This window comes from Musca domestica, unplaced genomic scaffold, assembly GCF_030504385.1.
Source record: "Musca domestica strain aabys unplaced genomic scaffold, Musca_domestica.polishedcontigs.V.1.1 25, whole genome shotgun sequence".
NCBI lineage: Eukaryota > Metazoa > Arthropoda > Insecta > Diptera > Muscidae > Musca > Musca domestica.
In genome coordinates this window covers 4384096-4408447 of record NW_026712277.1, presented here as the reverse complement: position 1 = coordinate 4408447, position 24352 = coordinate 4384096, and the positions used below count along the sequence as shown (strand labels likewise).

The following is a 24352-nucleotide window of genomic DNA, read 5'->3' as shown; positions in this document are numbered from 1 at the left end:
TTGGAAAGTAAGGAAAGGTGGTCGCAGTGCTCAATCTTCATTGAAAAAGTATTGACCGAAAAGGTGAAGTACCTGAACAGATATGAATCGAACCCCTAATCACAATCGAATGGACGGGGGAATAGAAATAAGCTGAAAGCCGTATGATCGGTTCACGAACACCACCTCGAAGTAATGCGAAAGCGGTCCCGGGTGGTTGTTCCTGTGTAGGACCACTATTGGTAGTGCGCTATCATTACGTCCAAAAAAAAAAAAAAACAAAAAGTAGAGTAGATGTCGCCTGGGGTCATCTACAATAGTGTAGGTGTCGCCTGGAGTCATCTACAATAGTGTAGGTGTCGCCTGGAGTCATCTACAATAGTGTAGGTGTCGCCTGGAGTCATCTACAATAGCATAGATGTCGCCTGGGGTCATCTACAATAGTGTAGATGTCGCCTGGGGTTGTCTACAATAGTGTAGATGTCGCCTGGGGTCGCCTACAATAGTGTAGATGTCACCTGGTGTCATCTACAATAGCGTAGATGTCGCCTTGGGTCATCTAAACATTTTTTCTCGAGTGTAAAACCCCCATGAAAACAATATTGCGTCACTCGAACCTCTTACCTCAAATTTCACTTTTTTCCCTTCGTTTTCTTTTCGACTGTCATTCCATTTCCCGTCATTATTTATAACCTAAAAATAAAATGCAAAGGCCCAAAGCAAAATGCAATTTTAACAGCAATGCAATCTACCAAAGCCAAACAAGAATCATCATTAGAGGTGCAGAGAAGCACCTGGCATTCAGTGTCTTTGTATGCATTTATCAGGTTCTACCCCTTTGGCTAAAAATACGACAAAACTTGTTTACGAAAGCAACTCTTAGATTTTTATAACGAATTTACCGGCCGGTCTACCTTGTTTTTTTTTTTCGACAGCGACAAAGGAGAACAGGAAATGCAAAAATAGCTAAAGCGAAGAAGTGAAGAAACAAAAAAAAAACGCCTTCAAGGGCATTGCAAAACGATGCATCATTTCCTCATTGATAAGCATTGGAAATAAATGAAGTTGTAGTTTGATGTTTTTATTTAACCTTGACCAAGACCTTGAGGAAGCCTTGAGGCAAAAGAGGAAAGCTAAACAATTATTGTGGAGATAGGGGTTGATTGTTGAAAAGGGAAGAGTGGTTTGAGATTTGGAGATTGGAGATTTTACTGAAATTTCACGGGGAGAAGCCCATAGGGATATCTACGCGGCAGTAGATTAATAACTACCATAGTGTAGATGACACCTGAAAATATCTCCAATAGTGTAGATGTCGCTTGGGGTTATCTGCAATAGTGTAGACGTAACCTGGGGTCATCTACAATAGTGTAGATGTCACCTGCAGCCATTTACAATGGTGAAGATGTTGACTGGGGCTATCTGAAATAGTGTAGATGTTGTCTAGAGTCATCTATAATACTGTAGATGCCGCCTTGGATCATCCACAATAGTGTAGATGTCGCCTGGGGTCATCTACAATAGTGTAGGTGTCGCTTAGGATCACCTAAAGTAGTGTAGATGTCGCCTGGGGTCATCTAAAATAGTGTAGACGTCGCCTGGGGTCATCTACAATAGTGTAGATGTCGCCTTCAGTCATCTACAATAGTGTAGATGTCGCCTGCAGCCATCTACAATAGTGTAGATGTCGCCTGCAGCCATCTACAATAGTGTAGATGTTGCCTGGGGTCATCAACAATGGTGTAGATGTCGCCTGGGGTCATCTACAATGGTGTAGATGTCGCCTGGGGTCATCTACAATAGTGTAGATGTCGCCTGGGGTCATCTACAATAGTGTAGATGTCGCCTGGGGTCATCTACAATAGTGTAGATGTCGCCTGGGATCATCTAAAATAGTGTAGATGTCACTTGGGGTCATCTACAATAGTGTAGATGTCGCCTGGGGTCATCTACAGTAGTGTAGATGTCGCCTGGGGTCATCTACAGTAGTGTAGATGTCGCCTGGGGTCATCTACAGTAGTGTAGATGTCGCCTGGGGTCATCCACATTTGTGTAGATGTCGCCTGCGGTCATCTACAATAGTGTAGATGTCGCCTGCGGTCATCTACAATAGTGTAGATGTCGCCTGGGGTCATCTACAATAGTGTAGATGTCGCCCGGGGTCATCTACAATAGTGTAGATGTCGCCTGGGGTCATCTACCATAGTTTAGATGTCGCCTGGGGTCATCTACAATGGTGTAGATATCACCTGGGGTCATCTATAATGGTGTAGATGTCGCCTGGGGTCATCTACAATGGTGTAGATGTCGCCTGGGGTCATCTACAATGGTGTAAATGTCGCCTGGGGTCATCTACAATAGTGTAAATGCCGCCTGGGGTCATCTACAATGGTGTAGATGTCGCCTAGCGTTATCTACAATTGTGTAGATGTCGCCTGGGGTCATCTACAATAGTGTAGATGTCGCCTGGGGTCATCTACAATAGTGTAGATGTCGCCTGCAGCCATCTACAATAGTGTATATGTCGCCTGCAGCCATCTACAATAGTGTAGATGCCACCTGGCGCCATCTACAATAGTGTAGATGCCACCTAAAACCATATTCTATCGAGTAGACGCCACCTGGACCATCTGCTGGAATTATCTAAAACTCTTTCGGCCTTGTCATGCATGACATAATAATATGCTGATGTCGTAATTTCCAGATTTTTTCTAGATTTTTGTTTTGCTCTTATCCCAGCGGAAAAAACAAAATTCCTTGAGGTAATTTGAAACCCTTCTGGCGAATAACAATAAATATTGTTTTGAGATTTCTTTTGATGTTGAAATTTTAAACAAACAACCTCAAGCCAACCTTTGGTACCATCATCATCACCATCAAAGTAAAGCGCGAAAAGACATGGCAATTTTTATGAATGAAATTGGACATCACTTCTTCTTTCCATTTCCCCTTGTCCCTTTTCCAACAATAAATCCGCAACTATTTTCGTCCGAGTGAACATAACAAAAAAATTGTTTATTTGATGCGTAAAAACTGGAAATATTCCCACAGGAAGTGGAGTATGTTACTAGACAAACATCACAGCAACGACGAAGACATGGCAAAAATTAATTTGCAAAAAAAACCGGCTTTGGACCATGCCATCTGATCCAAAGAAACAAATTCCAAGCAGAAATAGTAAACAACAATAATAAAAGATTGTCTGCGACGCTATGAATGAACGAACGCAAATGGCTAGAGGATGATGATAAATGGATGAGTCGATTTTTCCCCTATACCCTGCCTCCACCTCTTTCTGTGATGAAAAACAACCGAATTCCATGTTGAAAGCCAAGACCACCAATTCGCGCGCAATGACAGGGATTATTGTTTTGTTTACTTCTTTTGCTAGTTTTGGATATTCCAAGAAGCTTCTTTTTTCGGGTTGCATGGATGGGGGAATTTGTTTACTATTTTTTGGAATTTTTTTCGATGTGTTTTTTTTTTAAATATGAGACCTCTGGGAATATTTGAAAAGTGGAATGAGAATTAAAAAAAAAATCTTCTATAAAATTTAATGGAAAATTAAAAAGAAGAGTAAAAAAATACAAAAATATTTATAATAAAATAAAATTCATTTTTCGAAGGAAATAGAAAAAATTTATGGGATTACGAATTTTCACTAAATATTTTAATTAGAATTATTCAAAATATTCCAAAAATAAATAAAAAAAGCAAACCTTTCATTGGTCTGTAAACTTTGATGGATAGCTGGCTGGCAGTAATCAAATTTACATACACACACACACACACGCACACACATTCCACAAATGTTGCTGTTAATCAAATTAAATGAACGCTTGACAAATCTATGTCGTGTCTGTCTGTTTGTTTTCACGTCTAGCCCGTCAGCTCCACGAAAAAGTCAATAAACTTCGAAAGACACGAAAAAAACAAAACAAAGGTAATATTGGACAGACGTGTGTGGTTACAACTTGGCAGCTTAAAAAAGCATTTCAAAAACTAAGACACGAGGCCTGTAGGTGAGAAATGTTCACTGCATACCAAATGCAAAGCTTGAGAATTAATAGAGCGTTGATGGATGTCAGATGGAAAATTCACCATTGTAGATGACCGTAGGCGTCATTTACACAATAGTAGGTATATGTAGGCCTCATCTGCACTTCAATGCGAGATCAACACTATTGTAGATGTCTCCAGGCGACATCTATTCTATTGTAGATGGCTCCAGGCAACATCTACACTGTTGTAGATGACCCCAGGCGACATCTATTCTATTGTAGATGTCTCCAGACGACATCTATTCTATTGTAGATGTCTCCAGACGACATCTATTCTATTGTAGATGTCTCCAGACGACATCTACACTATTGTAGATGTCTAGAGACGACATCTACACTATTGTAGATGTCTAGAGACGACATCTACACTATTGTAGATGTCTAGAGACGACATCTACACTATTGTAGATGTCTAGAGACGACATCTACACTATTGTAGATGTCTCCAGACGACATCTACACTATTGTAGATGTCTCCAGACGACATCTACACTATTGTAGATGTCTCCAGACGACATCTACACTATTGTAGATGTCTAGAGACGACATCTACACTATTGTAGATGTCTCCAGACGACATCTACACTATTGTAGGTGTCTCCAGACGACATCTACACTATTGTAGATGTCTCCAGACGACATCTACACTATTGTAGATGTCTCCAGACGACATCTACACTATTGTAGATGTCTCCAGACGACATCTACACTATTGTAGATGTCTTCAGACGACATCTACACTATTGTAGATGTCTCCAGACGACATCTATTCTATTGTAGATGTCTCCAGACGACATCTACACTATTGTAGATGTCTCCAGACGACATCTACACTATTGTAGATGTCTCCAGACGACATCTACACTTTTGTAGATGTCTCCAGACGACATCTACACTATTGTAGATGTCTCCAGACGACATCTACACTATTGTAGATGTCTCCAGACGACATCTACACTATTGTAGATGTCTCCAGACGACATCTACACTATTGTAGATGTCTCCAGACGACATCTACACTATTGTAGATGTCTCCAGACGACATCTACACTATTGTAGATGTCTCCAGACGACATCTACACTATTGTAGATGTCTCCAGACGACATCTACACTATTGTAGATGTCTCCAGACGACATCTACACTATTGTAGATGTCTCCAGACGACATCTACACTATTGTAGATGTCTCCAGACGACATCTACACTATTGTAGATGTCTCCAGACGACATCTTCACTATTGTAGATGTCTCCAGACGACATCTACACTATTGTAGATGTCTCCAGACGACATCTACACTATTGTAGATGTCTCCAGACGACATATACACTATTGCAGATGTATCCAGGCGACATCTACACTATTGTAGATGTCTCCAGACGACATCTACACTATTGTAGATGACCCCAGGCGACATCTACAATATTGCAGATGACCCTAGGCGACATCTACACTATTGTATATGGTTCCTGATGACATCTACACCCTTGTAAATGGCTCTAGGCGACATCTAACCTACTGTAGATGGCCCCATGTGATAGCTACTCTAATTTAGATGGCCCCAGAGGACATCTTATCTACAGTAGATGACCCCAGGTTCTGTCTTCTCAGGCTTATATAACCATAAATGTGATCTGCTGTGTTTTCAAAGAACCCAGACGTCTCCAACTCCTTCCTACATGACCCATAAGACCTTCGTTGGTAGTCTTTAGCATCTAGAATATGCTTTTCTTTCATTCTCTTTAAAATGCTTTCATTTTTTTAATTTTTTTTAATTATTTAAAATTATTTTCACTTTGTAGATTTTTCTAGATTCCGCTCGTCACAGCTTTGATATAAAATGTATGGCAAAGGACAAAAAAGCGACGAAAAAAAAAACTATTGCAAAAGGACAAAAAGTATTTAAAGTGCAATAGTGTGTGTGTCCGTGTGTGTGTGTGTGCTCAGCAAACATAGACCAACCAAGGCTGGGTGGGGCGTGGAGAAGGCAAATGACCGTTTAAACTTCCTTGAACTCATGCAATATAGAGCCAAGTCACCAGTTGAAAAAAAACGCAATAGCAACAAATAAATGTGAACAGAACAGGCCCCCAAATATCGAAAAATGAGAGAGAATGGGTGGTACATTGGGGGTTTGAGGGAGGGAGAGAGGGAGGGGGGTATAAAGGTGAGGAGTGGAAGTGCAGAATTGAAAAACTGGTATTTTAAGTTTCCGAAAATGCCGCAAATGAGCTTTCAAATAGCGATTCTCCTGCCACTCTCAGAGCTGAAATAGTTTCTGAGCAGAGAAAAACAGTTGTTAGTTTTCCCCCAACTATAGCTATGGAAAACTGCAAAGCTTTGTTTGATTTTTGCAAAAAAAAATATTTCTTCTCCCCCTTCCTCTCTCTCTCCCCCTTCCTCTATCTCTCTCTTTTGGTGTGAGGCCTTCCATACTCGCTAGCTCATTGAGGTAGGTTCAGGGGTTCGATGGCAACATTTCAAATGCAAGCACATTCTAGTGCTGTTGCTGGGGGGAGGGGAGCAAGATAAATGTAAAAGCTTTTATTTGGCAAACTATTAAAGCATTTTTGCGAGCCAAAATGCAGCACGAGAGACCATTGGTGTGATGGGTTTCTGGAGGGGGGGACAAGAGGTTGATAGCCAAAGTGCAATATTGTTGCTTTGAATTAAAGGTCGAGAATACATTGAACTCTTGGTGCTGGCGCTGCCAAGAGCTTTCTTGGCAAGCGATGAGCTTTCTTTACCTCTTTCTCATTGTTATGGGAAATGCATCATAAATTCTCATAATAATATGTAGAGATGCAGCCAGCCAGCCAGTCAGCTCGTCAGCGAGTCAGCAGCATAGTAAGTTATTCGACGCCACCGCAGCTCAGTTATTTTTAGGATTTTTCTAGGTGCTGCTGGCTGGCAGCTGACTTGTCACTGCGTTGACCTTGTTTTCCCCATTTTGCTTTCACCTCAGATTCGTCGTTGCTGACATGGCTGGCGGTTGGTTGCAACAACAGAAAGAATCTGTTCAAACGGAGAAGGGAAAAGAAAACAACAATAGACAATGTTGAATGAATTAGTCGTGGGCACCCCCTACCTGTCTCCCGTACCGCTATTGTTGTTTTGGGTGAGGAGGTTGGTTGGTTGTTTGGCTGTATTTTTTGGAGAGCCACCACAAAGCTCTTAACAAATGCAGTTTTTTTTCTGGTACTCTTGTTGTTGTTGTCTTGTATCTTTGAGTTACCTCTACTTGGCTGGTTGGCAATTGAGAGTGTCAATAACCTATAGTTGCCATGAAAATTTTTCTATGAACGTTACGTTTTTTGTAGTTCGTGTTGTTTGGTTTTCCTCCATGCTGACGACCGACCTAGCAGTAGCAGTAACAGCAGCATCAAGAACCCCAAGAACACAAACTGAACAACTTTATTTTTAAACACAATTTGCGGCTTTCGTATTGATTCTCAAGATGTAGAGAGGAAGGGAGGTGAGGAGGGGTAATAGAATAGGTTTTGTGGTTAATAAAATCTTTTTTTTTCTCTTCTTGGGCTGATTTTTTTTTTCGCCTTAATAGCAAGACGCAATTACATCAATGCTTAGCCTCCATCAGACTAACCCCCTCTCTTCCTAGAACTGTTATGTGGGGGGTTGGCTTCTAAGATTTCCTAAGGTAGCCAAGAATAAAGATTATGCAACAGCATGTTGCAAAATTTCTAACATCTTGGACAAAGTGGCACAGAAATTTAAGGAGGAGGAATATCTTTTTTCTGGAAAAGGACATTTAAAAGAAAAATAAAGGAATGGGGAGGGAAGAAGGGAATTTTCAAAAGGGAATTGGACGAAGAAACAGAGGCTGAGGCCTAGGCGACATCTACTATCCAGTAAATGACCCCAGACGACATTTACTTTCCAGTGGCTGACCCCAGGCAAAATCTACTCTATTGTTGATGACCCCAGGCGACATCTACACTATTGCAGATGACCTCAGGCAACATCTACTATACTGTAGTCGACTCCAGGCGACATCTACTCTATAGTAGATGACCCCAAGCGACAACTACTGTAGAGTAGATGACCCCAGGCGACATCTACTCTACAGTAGATGACCCCAGGCGACATATATTCTACAGTAGATGACCCCAGGCGACATCTACTCTACAGTAGATAACCCCAGGCGACATCTGCTTTACAGTAGCTGACCCCAGGCAACATCTACTCTGTTGTAGAAGTCCTCAGGCTACATCTACTCTATTGTAGAAGTCCCCAGGCTACAGGACCAACTTTTTCCTATGGAAAAAAATTCGACGGACGTCAGAACCAACTTTTTTCTATAGAAAAAAATCGCCGGACGTCAGGACACATTCTTTTCTATAGAAAAAAATCGGTGGACGCCAGCACCTATTTTTTCTATAGAAAAAAAAATCGGCGGACCTCAGGACCAACTTTTTTCTATAGAAAAAAATTCGGCGGATCTCAGAACAATTTTTTTCCAAAGAAAAAATTTAGCGCACCTCCGGACCAAATTTTTTCTATAGAAAATAAGTTGGCGAACTTCAGGACTATTTTTTCAATAAAAAAAATTCGCCGGACGTCAGGTCCAAGTTTTTTCTATAGAAAAAAATTCGGCGGACCTCAGGTCCAAGTTTTTTCTATAGAAAAAAATTCGGCGGACCTCAGGTCCAAGTTTTTTCTATAGAAAAAAATTCGGCGGACCTCAGGTCCAAGTTTTTTCTATAGAAAAAAATTCGGCGGACCTCAGGTCCAAGTTTTTTCTATAGAAAAAAATTCGTCGGACGGCGGGACCAAGTTTTTTCTATAGAAAAAAATTCGCCGGACGTCGGGACCAATTTTTCTCTATAGAAAAAAATTCGCCGGACGTCGGGACCAATTTTTCTCTATAGAAAAAAATTCGCCGGACGTCGGGACCAATTTTTTTCTATAGAAAAAAATTCGCCGGAAGTCGGGACCAATTTTTTTCTATAGAAAAAAAATCGCCGGACCTCGGGACCAATTTTTTTCTATAGAAAAAAAATCGGCGGACCTAACGTTCAAATTTTTTATAGAAAAAAAAATTCGGCGGACCTCAGGTCCATTTTTTTTATGGAAAAAATTTGCCACCTCAAAATTTCACCGTGTGTCGGGTAAAAAAAATTTCGTCGTACCTCAAGACCCATATTTGTTTCTAATGTGCCTATCCTTTCACTTTTTTCTCTAAATAACTCATGGGCGTTGAACAACTTTTCAATATTTTTATTTATTTATTTTCATTACAATGCCCTCTGTATGAAATTTCAAAACGGCCTTTAAAAGTGTTTTTATTTTTTTGCTATGAACTCAGGCAAGGTCTTAAGGGGTTAGTAGCTGAACACATAAAGTGTGGAATTGATTTGAAAGAAAAACAGAACTGAAAAAAAACGACGATTGTGTAATCAGTTCATTTCGAACAATCAACTTTTTTTTTGGACTCCTTTCAAAACAAATTTGAAAAAAAAAAAACTAAACAAAACAAAATTAACAACAACATGAGCCTTAAAATAGCTCAAATGTAATAATGTTACTGCAAACCCACAAACCTCAAATTGCAAAAAAAACAACAACATGTTTTGTTGTTGTTTGTAAATTTATTGCATGCCACAATTATCACAACGAAAAAAAAAAACAACAACAACAAAATTCGAAACGATGTTGGCGACTTGTACGACACTATTTGTGGTTTTTTGTCGCCGCTGTGTGAGTTTGTGTTTAAATTTGAGCGATAATGTTTATAACGCTTTATCACCTCCTATTTGGCGATCAGTTGCCCCCCTATATTCTCCGCGTTTCCCTCGTTAGCCTTTGTTTTGTTAGCTTTTGCATTGGTTTTGAAAAATGTCTAATCGCATTTGAATTGTGTTTGAAAATATCGCAGTCGCTGCTGAAAAGCTACTGCCTTTGTTTACATTTTGCCTGATTCCAATAACACACAACAATACCAACAACAAAAAAACAACAACAGCCGAATGATCTGTCAAGAATGCTGTGGGGTTTCTGAACTTTTAGCTACCAATAAAGTTCATTGACTTTTCAAAAGTTTTTTTTTTTTTTTGCTGAAATTATGTTGCAAGGCTTTGATTGCACCTCAGCAGTAAAGGCAAAATTTTGAAAAAATTTCTAAGATTTTTTTTCAGAAGAAACTGATCTTATATTTTCATATTTTTTTAGAAAATTTATGTTCAGGTCACAAATATTTTTTCAAAAATTTTTAGAAAAAAAAAAATCGGAAACATAATTTCTTACTGTAGCCCCCCGTTGGGCGCCATTTTTTAAACAAAAAAGACATTTCGTTCTACAAATTTCCCAAAACAAACAATTTGCTCTTATTTTCCCCCCTTCCATTCCTCTGCCCTTAAAGTATAACCCTTTTGCCCTTGAAATTAATGTACCCTGATGAAAATTCCCCACATGCAGCTATCCACTTAATATGGTCCCAATTAATCACATGCTTCTATAAACCTGTCTAAAACAATGCAGCGGCTTGCCATTTTAAACATTGTTAAAATTTGAAATTTCGAATGACGCAAAAATCCGCCAAAGAATTTGTCACCATAAATTCGAAACGAATCAAAACAATTGTCAGAGAGAGAGACAGAAAGAAACAACGGAAAATGAGACATAATTATTATAATTTTGTCAAAACCATAGGACACCTGAGCGAGCATCCTCCCACCCCTCCCACTCTTGGTGGGATGTCACAAAAATTGCTGGTGTCTATTATGGTTTGGGCATAATCGTCAGCAAAGTTGGCGGGCCATGAATCATTTGAATTTATTTAAAAAAAAAAACGGAAAAAATCGGGACAGGAAATATTTTTTGCAGAAACAAGTTCGCCGCATAATAGAATCAAGTTTTTCCAAAGAAAAAAAACATAATGGATTCCAAAACCTGGATTTTTCTATGAAAATAAATTTGCCGCATGCCAGGACCTAATTTTTTCCATAGAAAATAAATCGCCGTAGTTCGGAACCAAGTTCTTCCAATAGAAAAAAATTCGCCCCTCCTCAGAACCAATTTTTTTGTATAGAAAAAAATTCGCCACATATCAATACCAAGTTATTCCTATAGAAAAAAATTCGTCGCATGTTAGGACAATTTTTTTCTATAGAAAACAATTCGCCGCATATTAGAAACCAGTTTTTTTATATAGAAAAAATTCGCCGCATGTTAGGAATTTTTTTTTGTTAGGAAAACTTTTTGCTCTTAGGAACAAGTTTTTCCTTTTAAAAGAAAATTCGCCGCAAGTAAAAACCAAGTTTTTTTTATAAAAAAATATTCGCCGCATGTTAGGAACAAATTTTTCTTTTAAAAGAAAATTTGCCGCAAGTGTAAACCAAGTTTTTTCTATAGAAAAAAATTCGCCGGTCGTCAGGACCACAAGTTTTTTCTATAGAAAAAAATTCGCCGGTCGTCAGGACCACAAGTTTTTTCTATAGAAAAAAATTCGCCGGTCGTCAGGACCACAAGTTTTTTCTATAGAAAAAAATTCGCCGGTCGTCAGGACCACAAGTTTTTTCTATAGAAAAAAATTCGCCGGTCGTCAGGACCACAAGTTTTTTCTATAGAAAAAAATTCGCCGGTCGTCAGGACCACAAGTTTTTTTCTATAGAAAAAAATTCGCCGGTCGTCAGGACCACAAGTTTTTTCTATAGAAAAAAATTCGCCGGTCGTCAGGACCAAGTTTTTTCTTTAGAAAAAAAATCGCCGGTCGTCAGGACCACGTTTTTTCTTTAGAAAAAAATTCGCCGGAACGTCAGGACCAAGTTTTTTCCTTAGAAAAAAATTCGCCGGAACGTCAGGACCAAGTTCTTCCTATAGAAAAAAATTCGCCGTGTGACAGAATCAAGTTTTTTCTATAGAAAAAAATTCGCCGTGTGTCAGAATCAAGTTTTTTCTATAGAAAAAAATTCGCCGTGTGTCAGAATCAAGTTTTTTCTATAGAAAAAAATTCGCCGTGTGTCAGAATCAAGTTTTTTCTATAGAAACAAATTTGCCGGACAGTCAGGTTCCAAGTTTTTTCTATAGAAAAAAATTCGCCGGACAGTCAGGTTCCAAGTTTTTTCTATAGAAAAAAATTCGCCGGACCATCAGGTCCCAAGTTTTTTCTATAGAAAAAAATTCGCCGGACCGTCAGGTCCCAAGTTTTTTCTATAGAAAAAAATTCGCCGGACCGTCAGGTCCCAAGTTTTTTCTATAGAAAAAAATTCGCCGGACCGTCAGGTCCCAAGTTTTTTTTTTCTATAGAAAAAACTTGGAACCTGACTGTCCGGCGAATTTTTTTCTATAGAAAAAACTTGGAACCTGACTGTCCGACGAAAAAAAAAACTATAGAAAAAAATTCGCCGGACCGTCAGGTCCCAAGTTTTTTTTTTTCTATAGAAAAAAATTCGACGGACCGTCAGGACCACAAGTTTTTTCAAGTTTTTTTTCAGAAGCAAATTCGCCCTGTATTTAGAACTTATTTTAACTATAGATACAAATTCGCCGGACCATCAGGTCCCAAGTTTCTTCTATAGAAAAAAAAATTCGAAAAAAAATTCGCCGGACCATCAGGTCCCAACTTTTTTCTATAGAAAAAAAATCGCCGGAGGACAGGACAAAGTTTTTTCTATAGAAAAAAATATCGCCGGAGGACAGGACAAAGTTTTTTCTATAGAAAAAATTCAAATCCAAGAACCACAGTTTTTCGATAGAAAATTTCGCCGCAGTTCATAAAAGAAAAAATCGAATTCGCCGCATTTGATTTTTTTTAATTTTCGTTTACAAAATTCACCCAAAAATACTTTTAATTGTCACGAATCATAGCCAAAATTTCTAAATATCATTTGATGGTGTCCTATTCCGAATTTTATTTTGAAATTGATTTTTTGCCAAAAACCAACAACAGCAACAAAACATAGTCTGCTTGCATTCATTCATTCATGGCAAAGAAAATAATAATAGAATAGAATTGATTTGAATTGTATCTGGGTGGACGTCTGATTATTCGAAAAAAATCTGAAAGAAAATTAGTTTTGCTTAAGCACGTTCTAAACGCCTGGTCAAATGTATTATTTATGTTAAACGAATGCACACACGCACACACTGCACATCAAAACTACACATACGTCGTATTCGAATTGTTTATGATGATTGTTTCAGACATGTAAATTTTGTATTGGCAATAAAAACTTGCAAACCATAAAATGCATTTGTTTTGAAAATGTGTATTTCGGTTTTGTATTTTTGCGAAATGAACGAATCCAACGAATGCCAGCCACAAAATATTACGTATTGACCTAGTCTGGATGTAATGGATAGTTGGTAATCCAATGTCTGGAAGAATAAAATTCATCAAAAAATATTTCATAAACTTGGTTCCGACATGCGGCAAATTATTTTCTACAGAAAAAACTTGGTTCCGACAAGCGGCAAATTTTTTTTCTGCAGAAAAAAATGGTTCCGACATGCGGCGAATTTTTCCTGTGGAAAAAACTTGGGTTTTCTATAGAAAAAAACTTAGTCCCGACACGCGGCGAATTTTTTTCTATAAAAAAAAATTGGTCCCGACAAGCGGCGAATATTTTTCTATAGAAAAACACTGGTTCCGACATGCGGCGAAATGTTTTTCCAATGAAAAAACTTAGTCCCGACATGCGGCGAATTTTTTTCTATAGAAAAAACTTGCTGCTGACATGCGGCGAATTTTTTTTCTATAGAAAAAAATTGCTGCTGACATGCGGCGATTTTTTTTTTCTATAGAAAAAACTTGCTGCTGACATGCGGCGAATATTTTTCTATAGAAAAAACTTGCTGCTGAGATGCGGCGAATTTTTTTCTATAGAAAAAACTTGCTGCTGACATGAGGCGAATTTGTTTCTGCAGGGAAAACTAGGTCTTGACATGCGGCGAAATGTTTTTTCAAAGAAAAAACTTGGTTCCGACATGCGGCGAATTTTTTTTCTATAGAAAAAATTAGGTTCCGACTTGCGGCGAATTTTTTCCTATAGAAAAAACTAGGTTCCGACTTGCGGCGAATTTTTTTCTATAGAAAAAACTAAATTCCGACTTGCGGCGAATTTTTTTCTATAGAAAAAACTAAATTCCGACTTGCGGCGAATTTTTTTCTATAGAAAAAATTAGGTTCCGACTTGCGGCGAATTTTTTTTTATAGAAAAAACTTGGTTCCGTCTTTCGGCGAATTTTTTTTCTAAAGAAAAAAAATGGTTCTTACATGCGGCGAATTAATTTCTATAAAAACATTTTTCCTGACATAGAAAAAACTTGCTGATGAAATGCGGCGAATTAATTTCTGTAGAAAAAATGAAGCAAAGTTTTCATTTTTTTGGAAATATATTTTTTTTTCAAGGTCCTTCAAAATCTTAAACCTAAATTTTCTTAAATTTTTTTTTCAACTCACCTTTCACGCAACGGCATCAAAATGCCAGCCCCCATGCTCGACACCTTCATTGGTATCTTGACGCTATCCGAATCACTGCCGCTTTCGGCACCGGAACCACCACTGCCGCCCGCATGATGATATTGATGGTGATACTGCTGCTGCTGCTGTTGGTGTTGAGGTTGTTGTCTTGGATTGAGTTTACCATTACATTTAAGATTGCCATTGCCCTGTTGACGACCAGAGTTGGGTCGTTTAGCATTGCGTTTCTCCTGGTGTGGGACAGGAGGAGTTGCTGCCGCTGCCGCTGCTGCTGCTGCTGCAGACATTTTATCCATTGCTTTGTGACCTCCATCGCTTTTAGCGTTTGGTACCGGGGCAGCATTTATCAAGTTGTAACCCATATTTTCAGTTTCACTAAAATGCCCATCACCATCTGCACTACCGGCATCATCGCTGCCAACCAGACTGCCGCTGCCACAGCCACCGCCACCACCTGCGGAGCCAATGTCCATGTGGTTTTCATCGAGAGGGGCGCAGGCCAGGAGGATCTGGGTTTTTCCAATGCCGCTGCTAATACTGCCATTGCGCTGCTGATGCTGCTGAGAATGTTGCTGATGATAGAAGGGTTTGCCATAGAAATTTTGTTGGCCGCCATTGTTGTTGATGCCACCATTTGCGGTGCTGTTGGCACCTCCGCCACCATTGTTGGTGTATTGGGGACCAAAGAGTTCCACTCCCACAGAATTGTAATTGTTGCCGTAGTCGCTGCTGCTGCTGCCATCATTAATACTGTCACAAATGCCTCCAGTCGTTGCGGCCGCCACCACTCTGTTCGGATCACCACGGCCTTGTTGCTCTTCGCACTTTCCACCCACCACTCCTGGGCTAATATACAGAATATTTTCGTCTCTTTCGCCGAGATAGTTACGTTCGTGTTTTGCTCCTCCTCCACCACCAGCACTACCACTACCAACAACAACAACTCCTCCTCCTGTCCCTGGACCACGTAATCTTGCCGACGTTGCGTTATGGCTTGCACCTGTACCTGTGCCACAGATGCCAATTGTTGCGAATTTTGTATCCCGATGTGTGCCATCTAATGAAATATTCGATAGAAACGAGATCGCAGCCAGTCTGCGCCTGTGTCTCGTCTTATTGAACGAACTACTTGCCATTAGGCAGTAACAATTGGTCGAAATTGAAATTGGGCTCTTGTTGATGTTGTGGCGGTCTTTCGGATTCGTTTTTGTTTTTGAACCAAAGATACGAAAATGTAGAGAGAGGGAGGGGTGTTCTCTTTTCTTCGGTTTTGTTTTTGTGTTAGAGAGTTGGGTGTGCTCTGGTGATAATCACTAGCGGAAAAATAAGATGTAAAATGGAGAATTTTCAAATTGAGATATTTTTGATTTTGTTTTTATCTTGCTTTCTTGCCTCTCTTAAAAAGGATTCAGTTTTTCTCTTTAGTGTTCTCCGTTATTTATTTATTTTTGTCTCTTTTTCAAAACTTTCTCTTTTTAGCTATTATTCGCCCTTTTTGTTCTCTTTGAGAGAATGCTGCTATTTTTCTCTGAGATTTGTGTTTATTTGTTCTCTTCTTTGCAATAGTCAGCTCTTCTCTCTAAATCGTTCTTTGCTAAATATTTTGCAATTGAACTTTCTCTTTTCCCAAAGCACTCTCTCTTTATATATTTTCTCCAACTCCCAAAAAAACGGTAAAATGTCCGTCTTTTTCGTATGTTTTCTCTATTTCCTATTTTTTCTCTTACTTTCTCTCAGATCGCTAACAGTTCTCTCTTCGTTTTTTCTCTCTCCTTTTACTGTAGTTTGAAGACTTATTATTTTTATCTCAAAACGATTTAATTCTTATTTTTTTGCAGCTCTCTATTTTAAGCGATTTTTCCTCTCTACCGGGAACTTTTCTTTGTTGATACTGAGACTCAATTTTCTTAGGTTTTAAACTCTGACCAATAATGGGAGTTCCTTTTTATTAAACGACTTTTTAGGATTTCTTTCCTCTAAACTTTTCTCCCTGTTTACCTTGGCTCAAAGCTTGTATCGATGTTCTCTCGCCAATTGATAACTTTGCTCTCTTGCTCTTGCTTCTCGGCGATTTCTTCTCTTTCTCTCCTTAATGATCTCTTGTTATTCTAGTTCTCTTGGAGATTTTCAATGATATCTGGTGAATCTCTTTTTGGGATTTTTTTGCGATGAGGAGTGTAACTCAAGTTTTAGGAACTCTCTCTCTCTTTCTCAGATTTCTTTTGAGTTCTTTGGGAGCTATTTTTTTTTTTGTCTTAAACTATTAAGGGATATTTTCTTTGATTTTAGAAAGATTTTCAGTCTGGGATTTCCTTTAATATTTTTGCTGAGAGTGTAGTAGAGCTATTTCTCTCTCTCTTGCTCTCAAAATGCTGTTAAGTTGTTCTCTTTCTAAAATCGTTGAAATGATCTCTGTGGCATCTGCTATTTTAATTGTATTTTTAACGGTTATGAGTGGCTATTTGGAAATTCTATTGTTTACTATTACTCTCTTTCGCTCTCTGATGACTGCTAAAGTTTTCTCTTTAATGATGGATAAAGCTCTCAGCAATATATGCTATTATTGAGTATTTTTTGTGAATATGGATGGCTATTTTGAAATATTTTTGTAGAGCTAACTCTCTCTTTCTCTCTCTCTCTCTCTTCCCCTCTCTGAAGACTGTTGATATTTTCTCTTTAAATTATTGTCGAAAAATGTGTATGATCTCAGCTTTCGCTCTCTCTCTCTCTCTCTCTCTCTCTATCTATCTCTCTTTTTCTCTCTTTACGTTATGATCTGAATTTACAGCTTTGCTCACCTTCTCTCTTTTTCTCCAGTCCAAGATAATCTCTCCTGAATGATGATGACAAATGCTCTGCCTTGCTCTTAAAAAACGGGGAAACGATTTTTTCTCCTTTCGACGACGATGATGACGATGATCCCCAAATTTAAAAAAAAAGTTCCTCTGTTCACTTCCAGGAAACTTTCGTTTAAGCAGCGACACAGGAAAAGAATATCCAAACGACTTTTGTGACAATGGCGATGGTGATAGCTTTTTTAGTGTCTGTCTGTCGGTCCGTCTTTCAACTAATATCACATAAACTTTTTAGTCTTTAAATTAAAATATAAATTACTACTAAACGAAATACTTAAACGCGACATTTTGAACGATTCTTGGGCGAAATTTGCAGACGACACAGGAAAAAAAGTAAGGATACACGACGAAGACGACGGAAAAACAGCCACCAGTCTCTTCTGACACAGACAACAAATTATTAGGTATTTGTTGTGATTGATTTTTTTCTATTTTTTTTTTTCAATTCACAAATTGTTAAGTAAATTCAATTTGTTGAAGCGTTCTTATTTTCTATGTTTCTAGCTGCTGCTGTTGGCCAAGTGCAACCGTTTGCTTGCAGGTTTCAATTTGATTTGCCGGAAAATTCTGGAAATAGAGACAATTTAAAAGAAAAAGAAAAAAATATATGAGTATACATTGAATACAGTCAGCTGAGAAGAGCGAGTGCAGCAAATGCTTAAATGGAGGAGGAGGTGGAGGAGATGGTGGTGGTGGTGACGATGTTGACGATGACGATGGGTTGCATGGGCAAAGAGCTCAATGGCATAATGTGTTACTAGTGGCGGCAAAGACCCCCCACCGCACCATATCCCCCCGAAAAAGGTGGTTGTCTTTGGATGCAAAAAATAAACAACAAACTTGCAAATGTACACACACACAGCAAGCACAGCCTCTTTATGCTCTGAGAGTATAAACAACTACAGAGAGTCTGGGTGGGGAGAAAACTAAAGAGAGCGAAAATGGGCAAACTATTTATAGTTGTGGGGAAACAAAAAAAACACAAAACTAAAAATAATGAAAGCTTTGGAGCCGGTGTTGTAATAGTCATAGGTATTGTAAAGCTTGAGCAAGAGAGTGGGAACAAGAGAACAGTAACGAAGGCAGGTAAAAAAAGCTTTAAAGCCGGCCCAAGCCCATAGAAACAAATTAAGCTTTATTGGATTAACAAGTTAATTGCACTCTCCTCGCTCTCTCTCTCAACAATTCGGGCAAAAATAATGTTTCTTGAAAAAAGGGAAAGCTTAAAGCTTTTAAGCTATTTATAATATATAGACTTGAATAAGAAAACCAATTCGCAACAGTTAATCAATAAAGCAAAGAAATTCAATTAAAAGTTCCGTGAAATATCCAGTACAGTTTGCAGAGGCCAAGCAAATTACCTCAGGTCCCTGAGGTGAGTTTTTTCCATAGAAAAAAATGTTTTCAGGTCCCTGAGGTGAGTTCTTCCATAGAAAAAAATTACCTCAGCAGCCTGAGGTTAGTTTTTTCTATAGAAAAAAACTCACTCTGAGGTGAGTTTTCCACAGAAAAAAATTGCCTCAGTACCCTGAGGTAAGTTTTTCCATAGAAAAAAATTACCGCAGCTGCCTGAGGTGAGTTTTTCCATAGAAAAAAATTACCTCAGCTCCCTGACGTGAGCTTTTTCCATGGAAAAAAATTACTTCAGTAATTTTACCTCAGCTGCCAGAGGTAAGTTTTTTTCCATAGAAAAAAATTACCTCAGGTCCCTGAGGTGAGTTTTTTTCCATAGAAAAAAGTTACCTCAGCTACCTGAGGTGAGTTTTTTCCATTGAAAAAATTACCTCAGCCCCCTGAGGGAGTTTTTGCACAGAAAAAAAAATTACCTCAGCTACATGTGGTGAGTTTTTTCATAGAGTTTTTTCATAGAAAAAATTACCTCAGGTCCCTGAGTTGAGTTTTTCCATAAAAAAATTACCTCAGGTTCCTGAGATGAGTTTTTTTTCATAGAAAAAAAATACCTCAGGTCCCTGAGTTGAGTTTTTTCCATAAAAAAAAAAATACCTCAGGTCCCTGAGTTGAGTTTTTTTATAGAAAAAAAAATTACCTCAGGTCCCTGAGGTGAGTTTTTTTCATAGAAAAAAAATTACCTCAGGTCCCTGAGGAGAGTTTTTTTTTCATAGAAAAAAAATTACCTCAGGTCCCTGAGGAGAGTTTTTTTTTCATAGAAAAAAGTTACTTCATCTGCCTGAGGTGAGTTTTTTTCCATAGAAAAAAGTTACCTCAGCTGTCTGAGGTGAGTTTTTTGATAGAAAAAAAATTACCTCAGCTGCCTGAGGTGGGTTTTTTTTTCATAGAAAAAAATTACCTCAGGTCCCTGAGGTGAGTTTTTTCATAGAAAAAAATAAGGTGAGTTTTTTTCCATAGAAAAAAAATTACCTCAAGTCCCTGAGGTGAGTTTTTTCCATAGAAAAAATATTACCTCAGGTCCCTGAGGTGAGTTTTTTTTTAATAGAAAAAATATTACCTCAAGTCCCTGAGGTGAGTTTTTTCCATAGAAAAAATATTACCTCGGCCCCTGAGGTGAGTTTTTTCCATAGAAAAAAGTTACCTTAGCTGCCTGAGGTGAAAAAAGAGTTATCTCAGGTCTCAGGGGTGTAGAAAAAATTAATTTTTTTTAAAACATTGTCTTTTCTCGTTCCTCCCTCTCTCCTCTTATAACCTAACCGAAAAGAAAACTCATTGCCACCACTGAAATGAAAAACTTCAATTTCTAGTTTTCTCTGGAACAATTCTAGAATAAACATTAACTGCAAAAGACGAAGAAGAGGCACACTGCTAAACAGCGGAGAATGGGGAACTGACTCGAAATGCATTCTATGGAGACCGGCAAACAAACAAATGAAAATTCAACACAATGCCACAAAACAACCGGAGACTATAAGGAAATGGGGGTACAACAAACATTCGTCGTTTGGAATGTAAACACCATCAGCAGAATAATCTACGAAAGAAAAAACGAGACTGCAGCAACAAAAGTTGATACGAAATGAAAACTCCGGCTGACTGGTGTATAAACAAATATCCATCACCATGGAATCTGCTCATGAAATTTGCAACCGGCTGGCAGGCAGGCCGTAGTGTGAAAATGTTACCTTGCCCAAAAGCCGGTGCTGGGGGCGGGAGGGAGAATGAGGGACTTCAGCTGAAATAAACAAAACCGGCAAAACATGTGTTTGTGTGTGTGTGTAAAGAAAATGTATGAATGGAAAAATACCCAACGCCACCAGACAGACATGCCACCAAGTCTACTGTCGCCAGATTTTGACTCGTCTTCTGCTCAAAACTTCAGCGGTTTGGAAAGGCAAGTTGGGGGACCGTTTTTTGTCATCTAAATGTGAAATCATCCGAAAGGCAAGTCATCGTCATTCAAAGAGTGTTATTTCAGATAAAAAAAAAATTGAATAGAAAAAAATTGAATTTAGAAGTGGATGTTAACTATGACGATAAGAGGGAACCCATTTGATAAGATAAGGTGGCCAATAATGGGAAATAGCAAAAAAAAAAAAAATAACAATGCTCCGATATGAGCTTCGATGGTATATCATAATTTTTTTGTTGTCATTAAAGATTCTTAATATTTTATAAAAAAAAAATAAATATCAATATTAAAAGGTTAAGAAAAAAAATCACCAGAACTTTAGGTCCAATTTCTTTTACAAAAAAAAAAATCTTTTAAAAAAATTCTAAAAAAAATTATACTGACCACAGGTTAATATTAAAAGGTTAAGAAATAAATCACCAAAAATTCAGGTCTGATTTTTTTCTAACAAAAAAAAAATAAAAAAAAATTAAAAAATCGAAAAAAAAATATACTGACCACAAGTTAATATTAAAAGATCTTAAATTGAAAAAAATAAATAAAAAAAATTCTACAAAAAATTACCCAGACCACAGGTTATATAAATTCCAGGATATATTCCCTCGTATGTACCAAAATGGATTTAATTTGACCTGATATCAACCATTTGGTGCACAAATATTTCTACACAAAAAATCTTTAAAAAAAATTTTAAAAAAAAATATATACTGACCACAGGTCAATATTAAAAGGCTAAAAAAAATCACCGAAAATTCAGGTCCGATTTTCTTCTAACAAAAAAAATTCTTAAAAATTTTTTTCAAAAAAAAATTAAAAAAAAATTATACTGGCCACAGGTTAATATTAAAAGGCTAAGAAAAATAAATCACTAAAATTCACGTCCGATTTTTTTCTAACGAAAAAATATTTAAACAAATTTCTTTAAAAAAATTTTACAAAAAATTACCCAGACCACAGGTTATATAAATTCCAGGATATATTCGCTCGTATGTACCAAAATCTATTTGATTCGGCCTGCTATTAACCATTTGGTGAACAAAAAACCTCAAATCGGTTAAAATATATTTTAAGCTATATCCAAATATGAATCGATCTCGATAAAATTTTGCAGAGGCATTTCTGACCTGTATTGGATATCTGATACAAAATATCATTGATGCAGAGTGCATATAACTAAAGTGAGGGACTTGTGGTGTTTAAGTATCGGAGGAACAATATATATGGATGCTCTATAGCTATATCTGAACCGATTTTCTCCCAATTTAATGTACTTTCTTTCTTCTACCATTAAAGATTCTTAATATTTTAATAAAAAAAATATATATCAATATAAAAAAATTCACCAGAACTTCAGGTCCGATTTTTTTTACAAAAAAAAGCTTCTAAAAAAATTATACTGACCAAAGGTCAATTTTAAAAAAAGCTAAGAAAAAAAATCATCGAAAATTCAGGTCCGAATTTTTTTTCTAAAAAATATTTTTTTTTAAAAAAAAATTCTAAAAAAATTATACTGACCACAGATTAATATTAAAAGGCTAAGAAAAAAATCACCGGAAATTCAGGTTCGATTTTCTTCTGAAAAAATTTTTGGTTTTTTTTAATTTTTAAAAAAATTTAAAAAAAATCTACAAAAAATCAGTCAGACCACAGGTTATATAAATTCCAGGATATATTCGCTAGTATGTACCAAAATCTATTTAATTTAGCCTGTTAATAACCATTTGGTGCACAATAAACCCAAAATCGATTAAAGCTATAAAAATGGGAGCTATACCCAAATCCGAACCGATCCCTATAAGATTTATCAGAGGTATTTCTGACCTGTTGTTGATATATGATACAAAATATCATTGATGCGAAGTGCACATTACGAATGTGATAGACTTGAAAAACCCATATCGGAGGAACAATGTATATGGGAGCTATAGCTTTATATGAACCGATTTTCACCAAATCTGACATACTTGCTTCTAGGCTTAATATGGTGGCATTTGCCAAATTCCATTCGCATTTGTTGAGCATTAAACGGCAAATCCGGCGAAGATATATATGGGAGCTATATCTAAATTTGGGCTGATTCTAATCAACTTTAACAGGGTTCGTCCTTGGGCCAAACAAATTATTTGAGCAAAATTTCATCTCAATCGGACAATAAATAGCAAAAATACATGGACAGGCGGAAGGGAATATATCGACTCACAAGGTGATGCTTTGAAGATCACCAAAAGGAACTATGGGTCTATCTATATTTTTATTAACTTATTTTTATATATTTATTATTTATTATTATTTATTATAATTATTTTTTTTTTTTTTTGTTAAAAATAAAAAACTCCTTGGCGTTGTTTTTTTAGAAAAATTCAACGTTCCCCGGATCTATTTTTACCATTGAAAATTTCCCAAAAAAATCCAAATTTCTGAAGATTGATTTCAGTTTGGTCTATTCTTTTCTGTTGCAAAAATATTTAAATTTTCTGGAGCTAATTCTTTCAGTTATAAAAACTCACTGTCTCTTAAAATATTTTCAATTATTTATTTTTATTTTATATATATATATATATATATATATATATATATATATATATATATATATATATATATATATATATATATATATATATATATATATTTTTTTTTTTTTTTTTTGTTAAAAATAATAAACTTCATTTAATTTTTGCTAATGAGAAAAAGTTCAGAACCTCAGGGTCTTATTTTTCCGAAAAAAAGTTATTTTTTTATAATTGTTGCAATTAACATTTCCCACTTTACTTCAAAAATTACAAAAATTATAATCACAACTTTTTTTCTCGTATTTTAACTTTTCTCCCGTTTTTTAATAATTTTTTTTTCTTTACCTCATTCCAATGGGTGGAAATTTTCTTTTTCAAAAAATTTCTTCACCAAAACTGGCAATAAATTTCCATTATTGCATCATCTCTCACATGCAAAGAGTTCCAAGAGTCTCTCACTCTAGGGGGAGGAGGTTGGTTTTCCTCCTAGGATATTTCAAAAAATAATTGGGAAAATTTTATGCGATAATTTTCCAGATGATTAAGGTATCCATTAAATATGACAATTTGTGGTTGGCACATTTAAAAAAAATTATAGAACTTTCTTGACTTTTCCTTGACGGAAGATTTAAAACTTTTCACAATGCAGTTTTGTTTTGGTTTGACTGAGGTGGTACGAGTTTGGCTTTTGTTTAACAACTAAGGAGTTGTGTTTACAACTCCATCATATTTATACAAGCGGCAGACCGGCCGGCAAGCTAGCCAGCCACGCTGGCTGACTGATGTCTCAAATATCAAACTCAAGACATAGATTTTCTCTGCTTTTATTTTCTCCACATACACTTACAAAGAATTTTTAATGTAGAACAGCAACGAACCCCTTCTAAAACGAGCATTCAACAGGCAGATCATGGCAGAATTAAGCAGGCCCCACTTTTTATTTTCATAACAACACATTTGAAATGAATGCAGTAGCAGCAGCAACAACACCTTTGGTTACTCGTGCATGGGCAAAGAGAAGAGTATTTGTTTTGATTCTTGTTCTTTCTAACCTACCACACACATTTGCCGGTAATTGTAATTAAGTCGCAAGCAATAACAACGACTATGGCAAAATATCACCATACTAGTGGCAATAACAACACTAACATTACTGTGTGTTATGATCACACTCTCTCTCCATG

At 37.1% G+C, this 24352-nt stretch overlaps 1 protein-coding gene across 2 annotated transcripts in view; it reads right to left on the bottom strand.

The window, feature by feature from the left end:
* Positions 1-24131, bottom strand: part of LOC101893741 (CDK5 and ABL1 enzyme substrate 1) — a 78637-nt gene extending 54506 nt beyond the window's left edge. Inside the window, exons 1-3 of one of the 2 annotated variants that reach the window (XM_020035087.2) lie at positions 23514-24131; positions 17280-17903; positions 14461-15794 (exon numbers count right to left, since the gene is read on the bottom strand). In XM_020035087.2, coding sequence (XP_019890646.1) covers positions 14461-15617 — 1157 coding nt within the window. In that variant the 5' untranslated portion in view covers positions 15618-15794; positions 17280-17903; positions 23514-24131. The remainder of the gene's footprint in view (positions 1-14460; positions 15795-17279; positions 17904-23513) is intronic. The other variant, XM_059123799.1, reaches the window with a different exon arrangement.
* Positions 24132-24352: the final 221 nt, after the last annotated feature.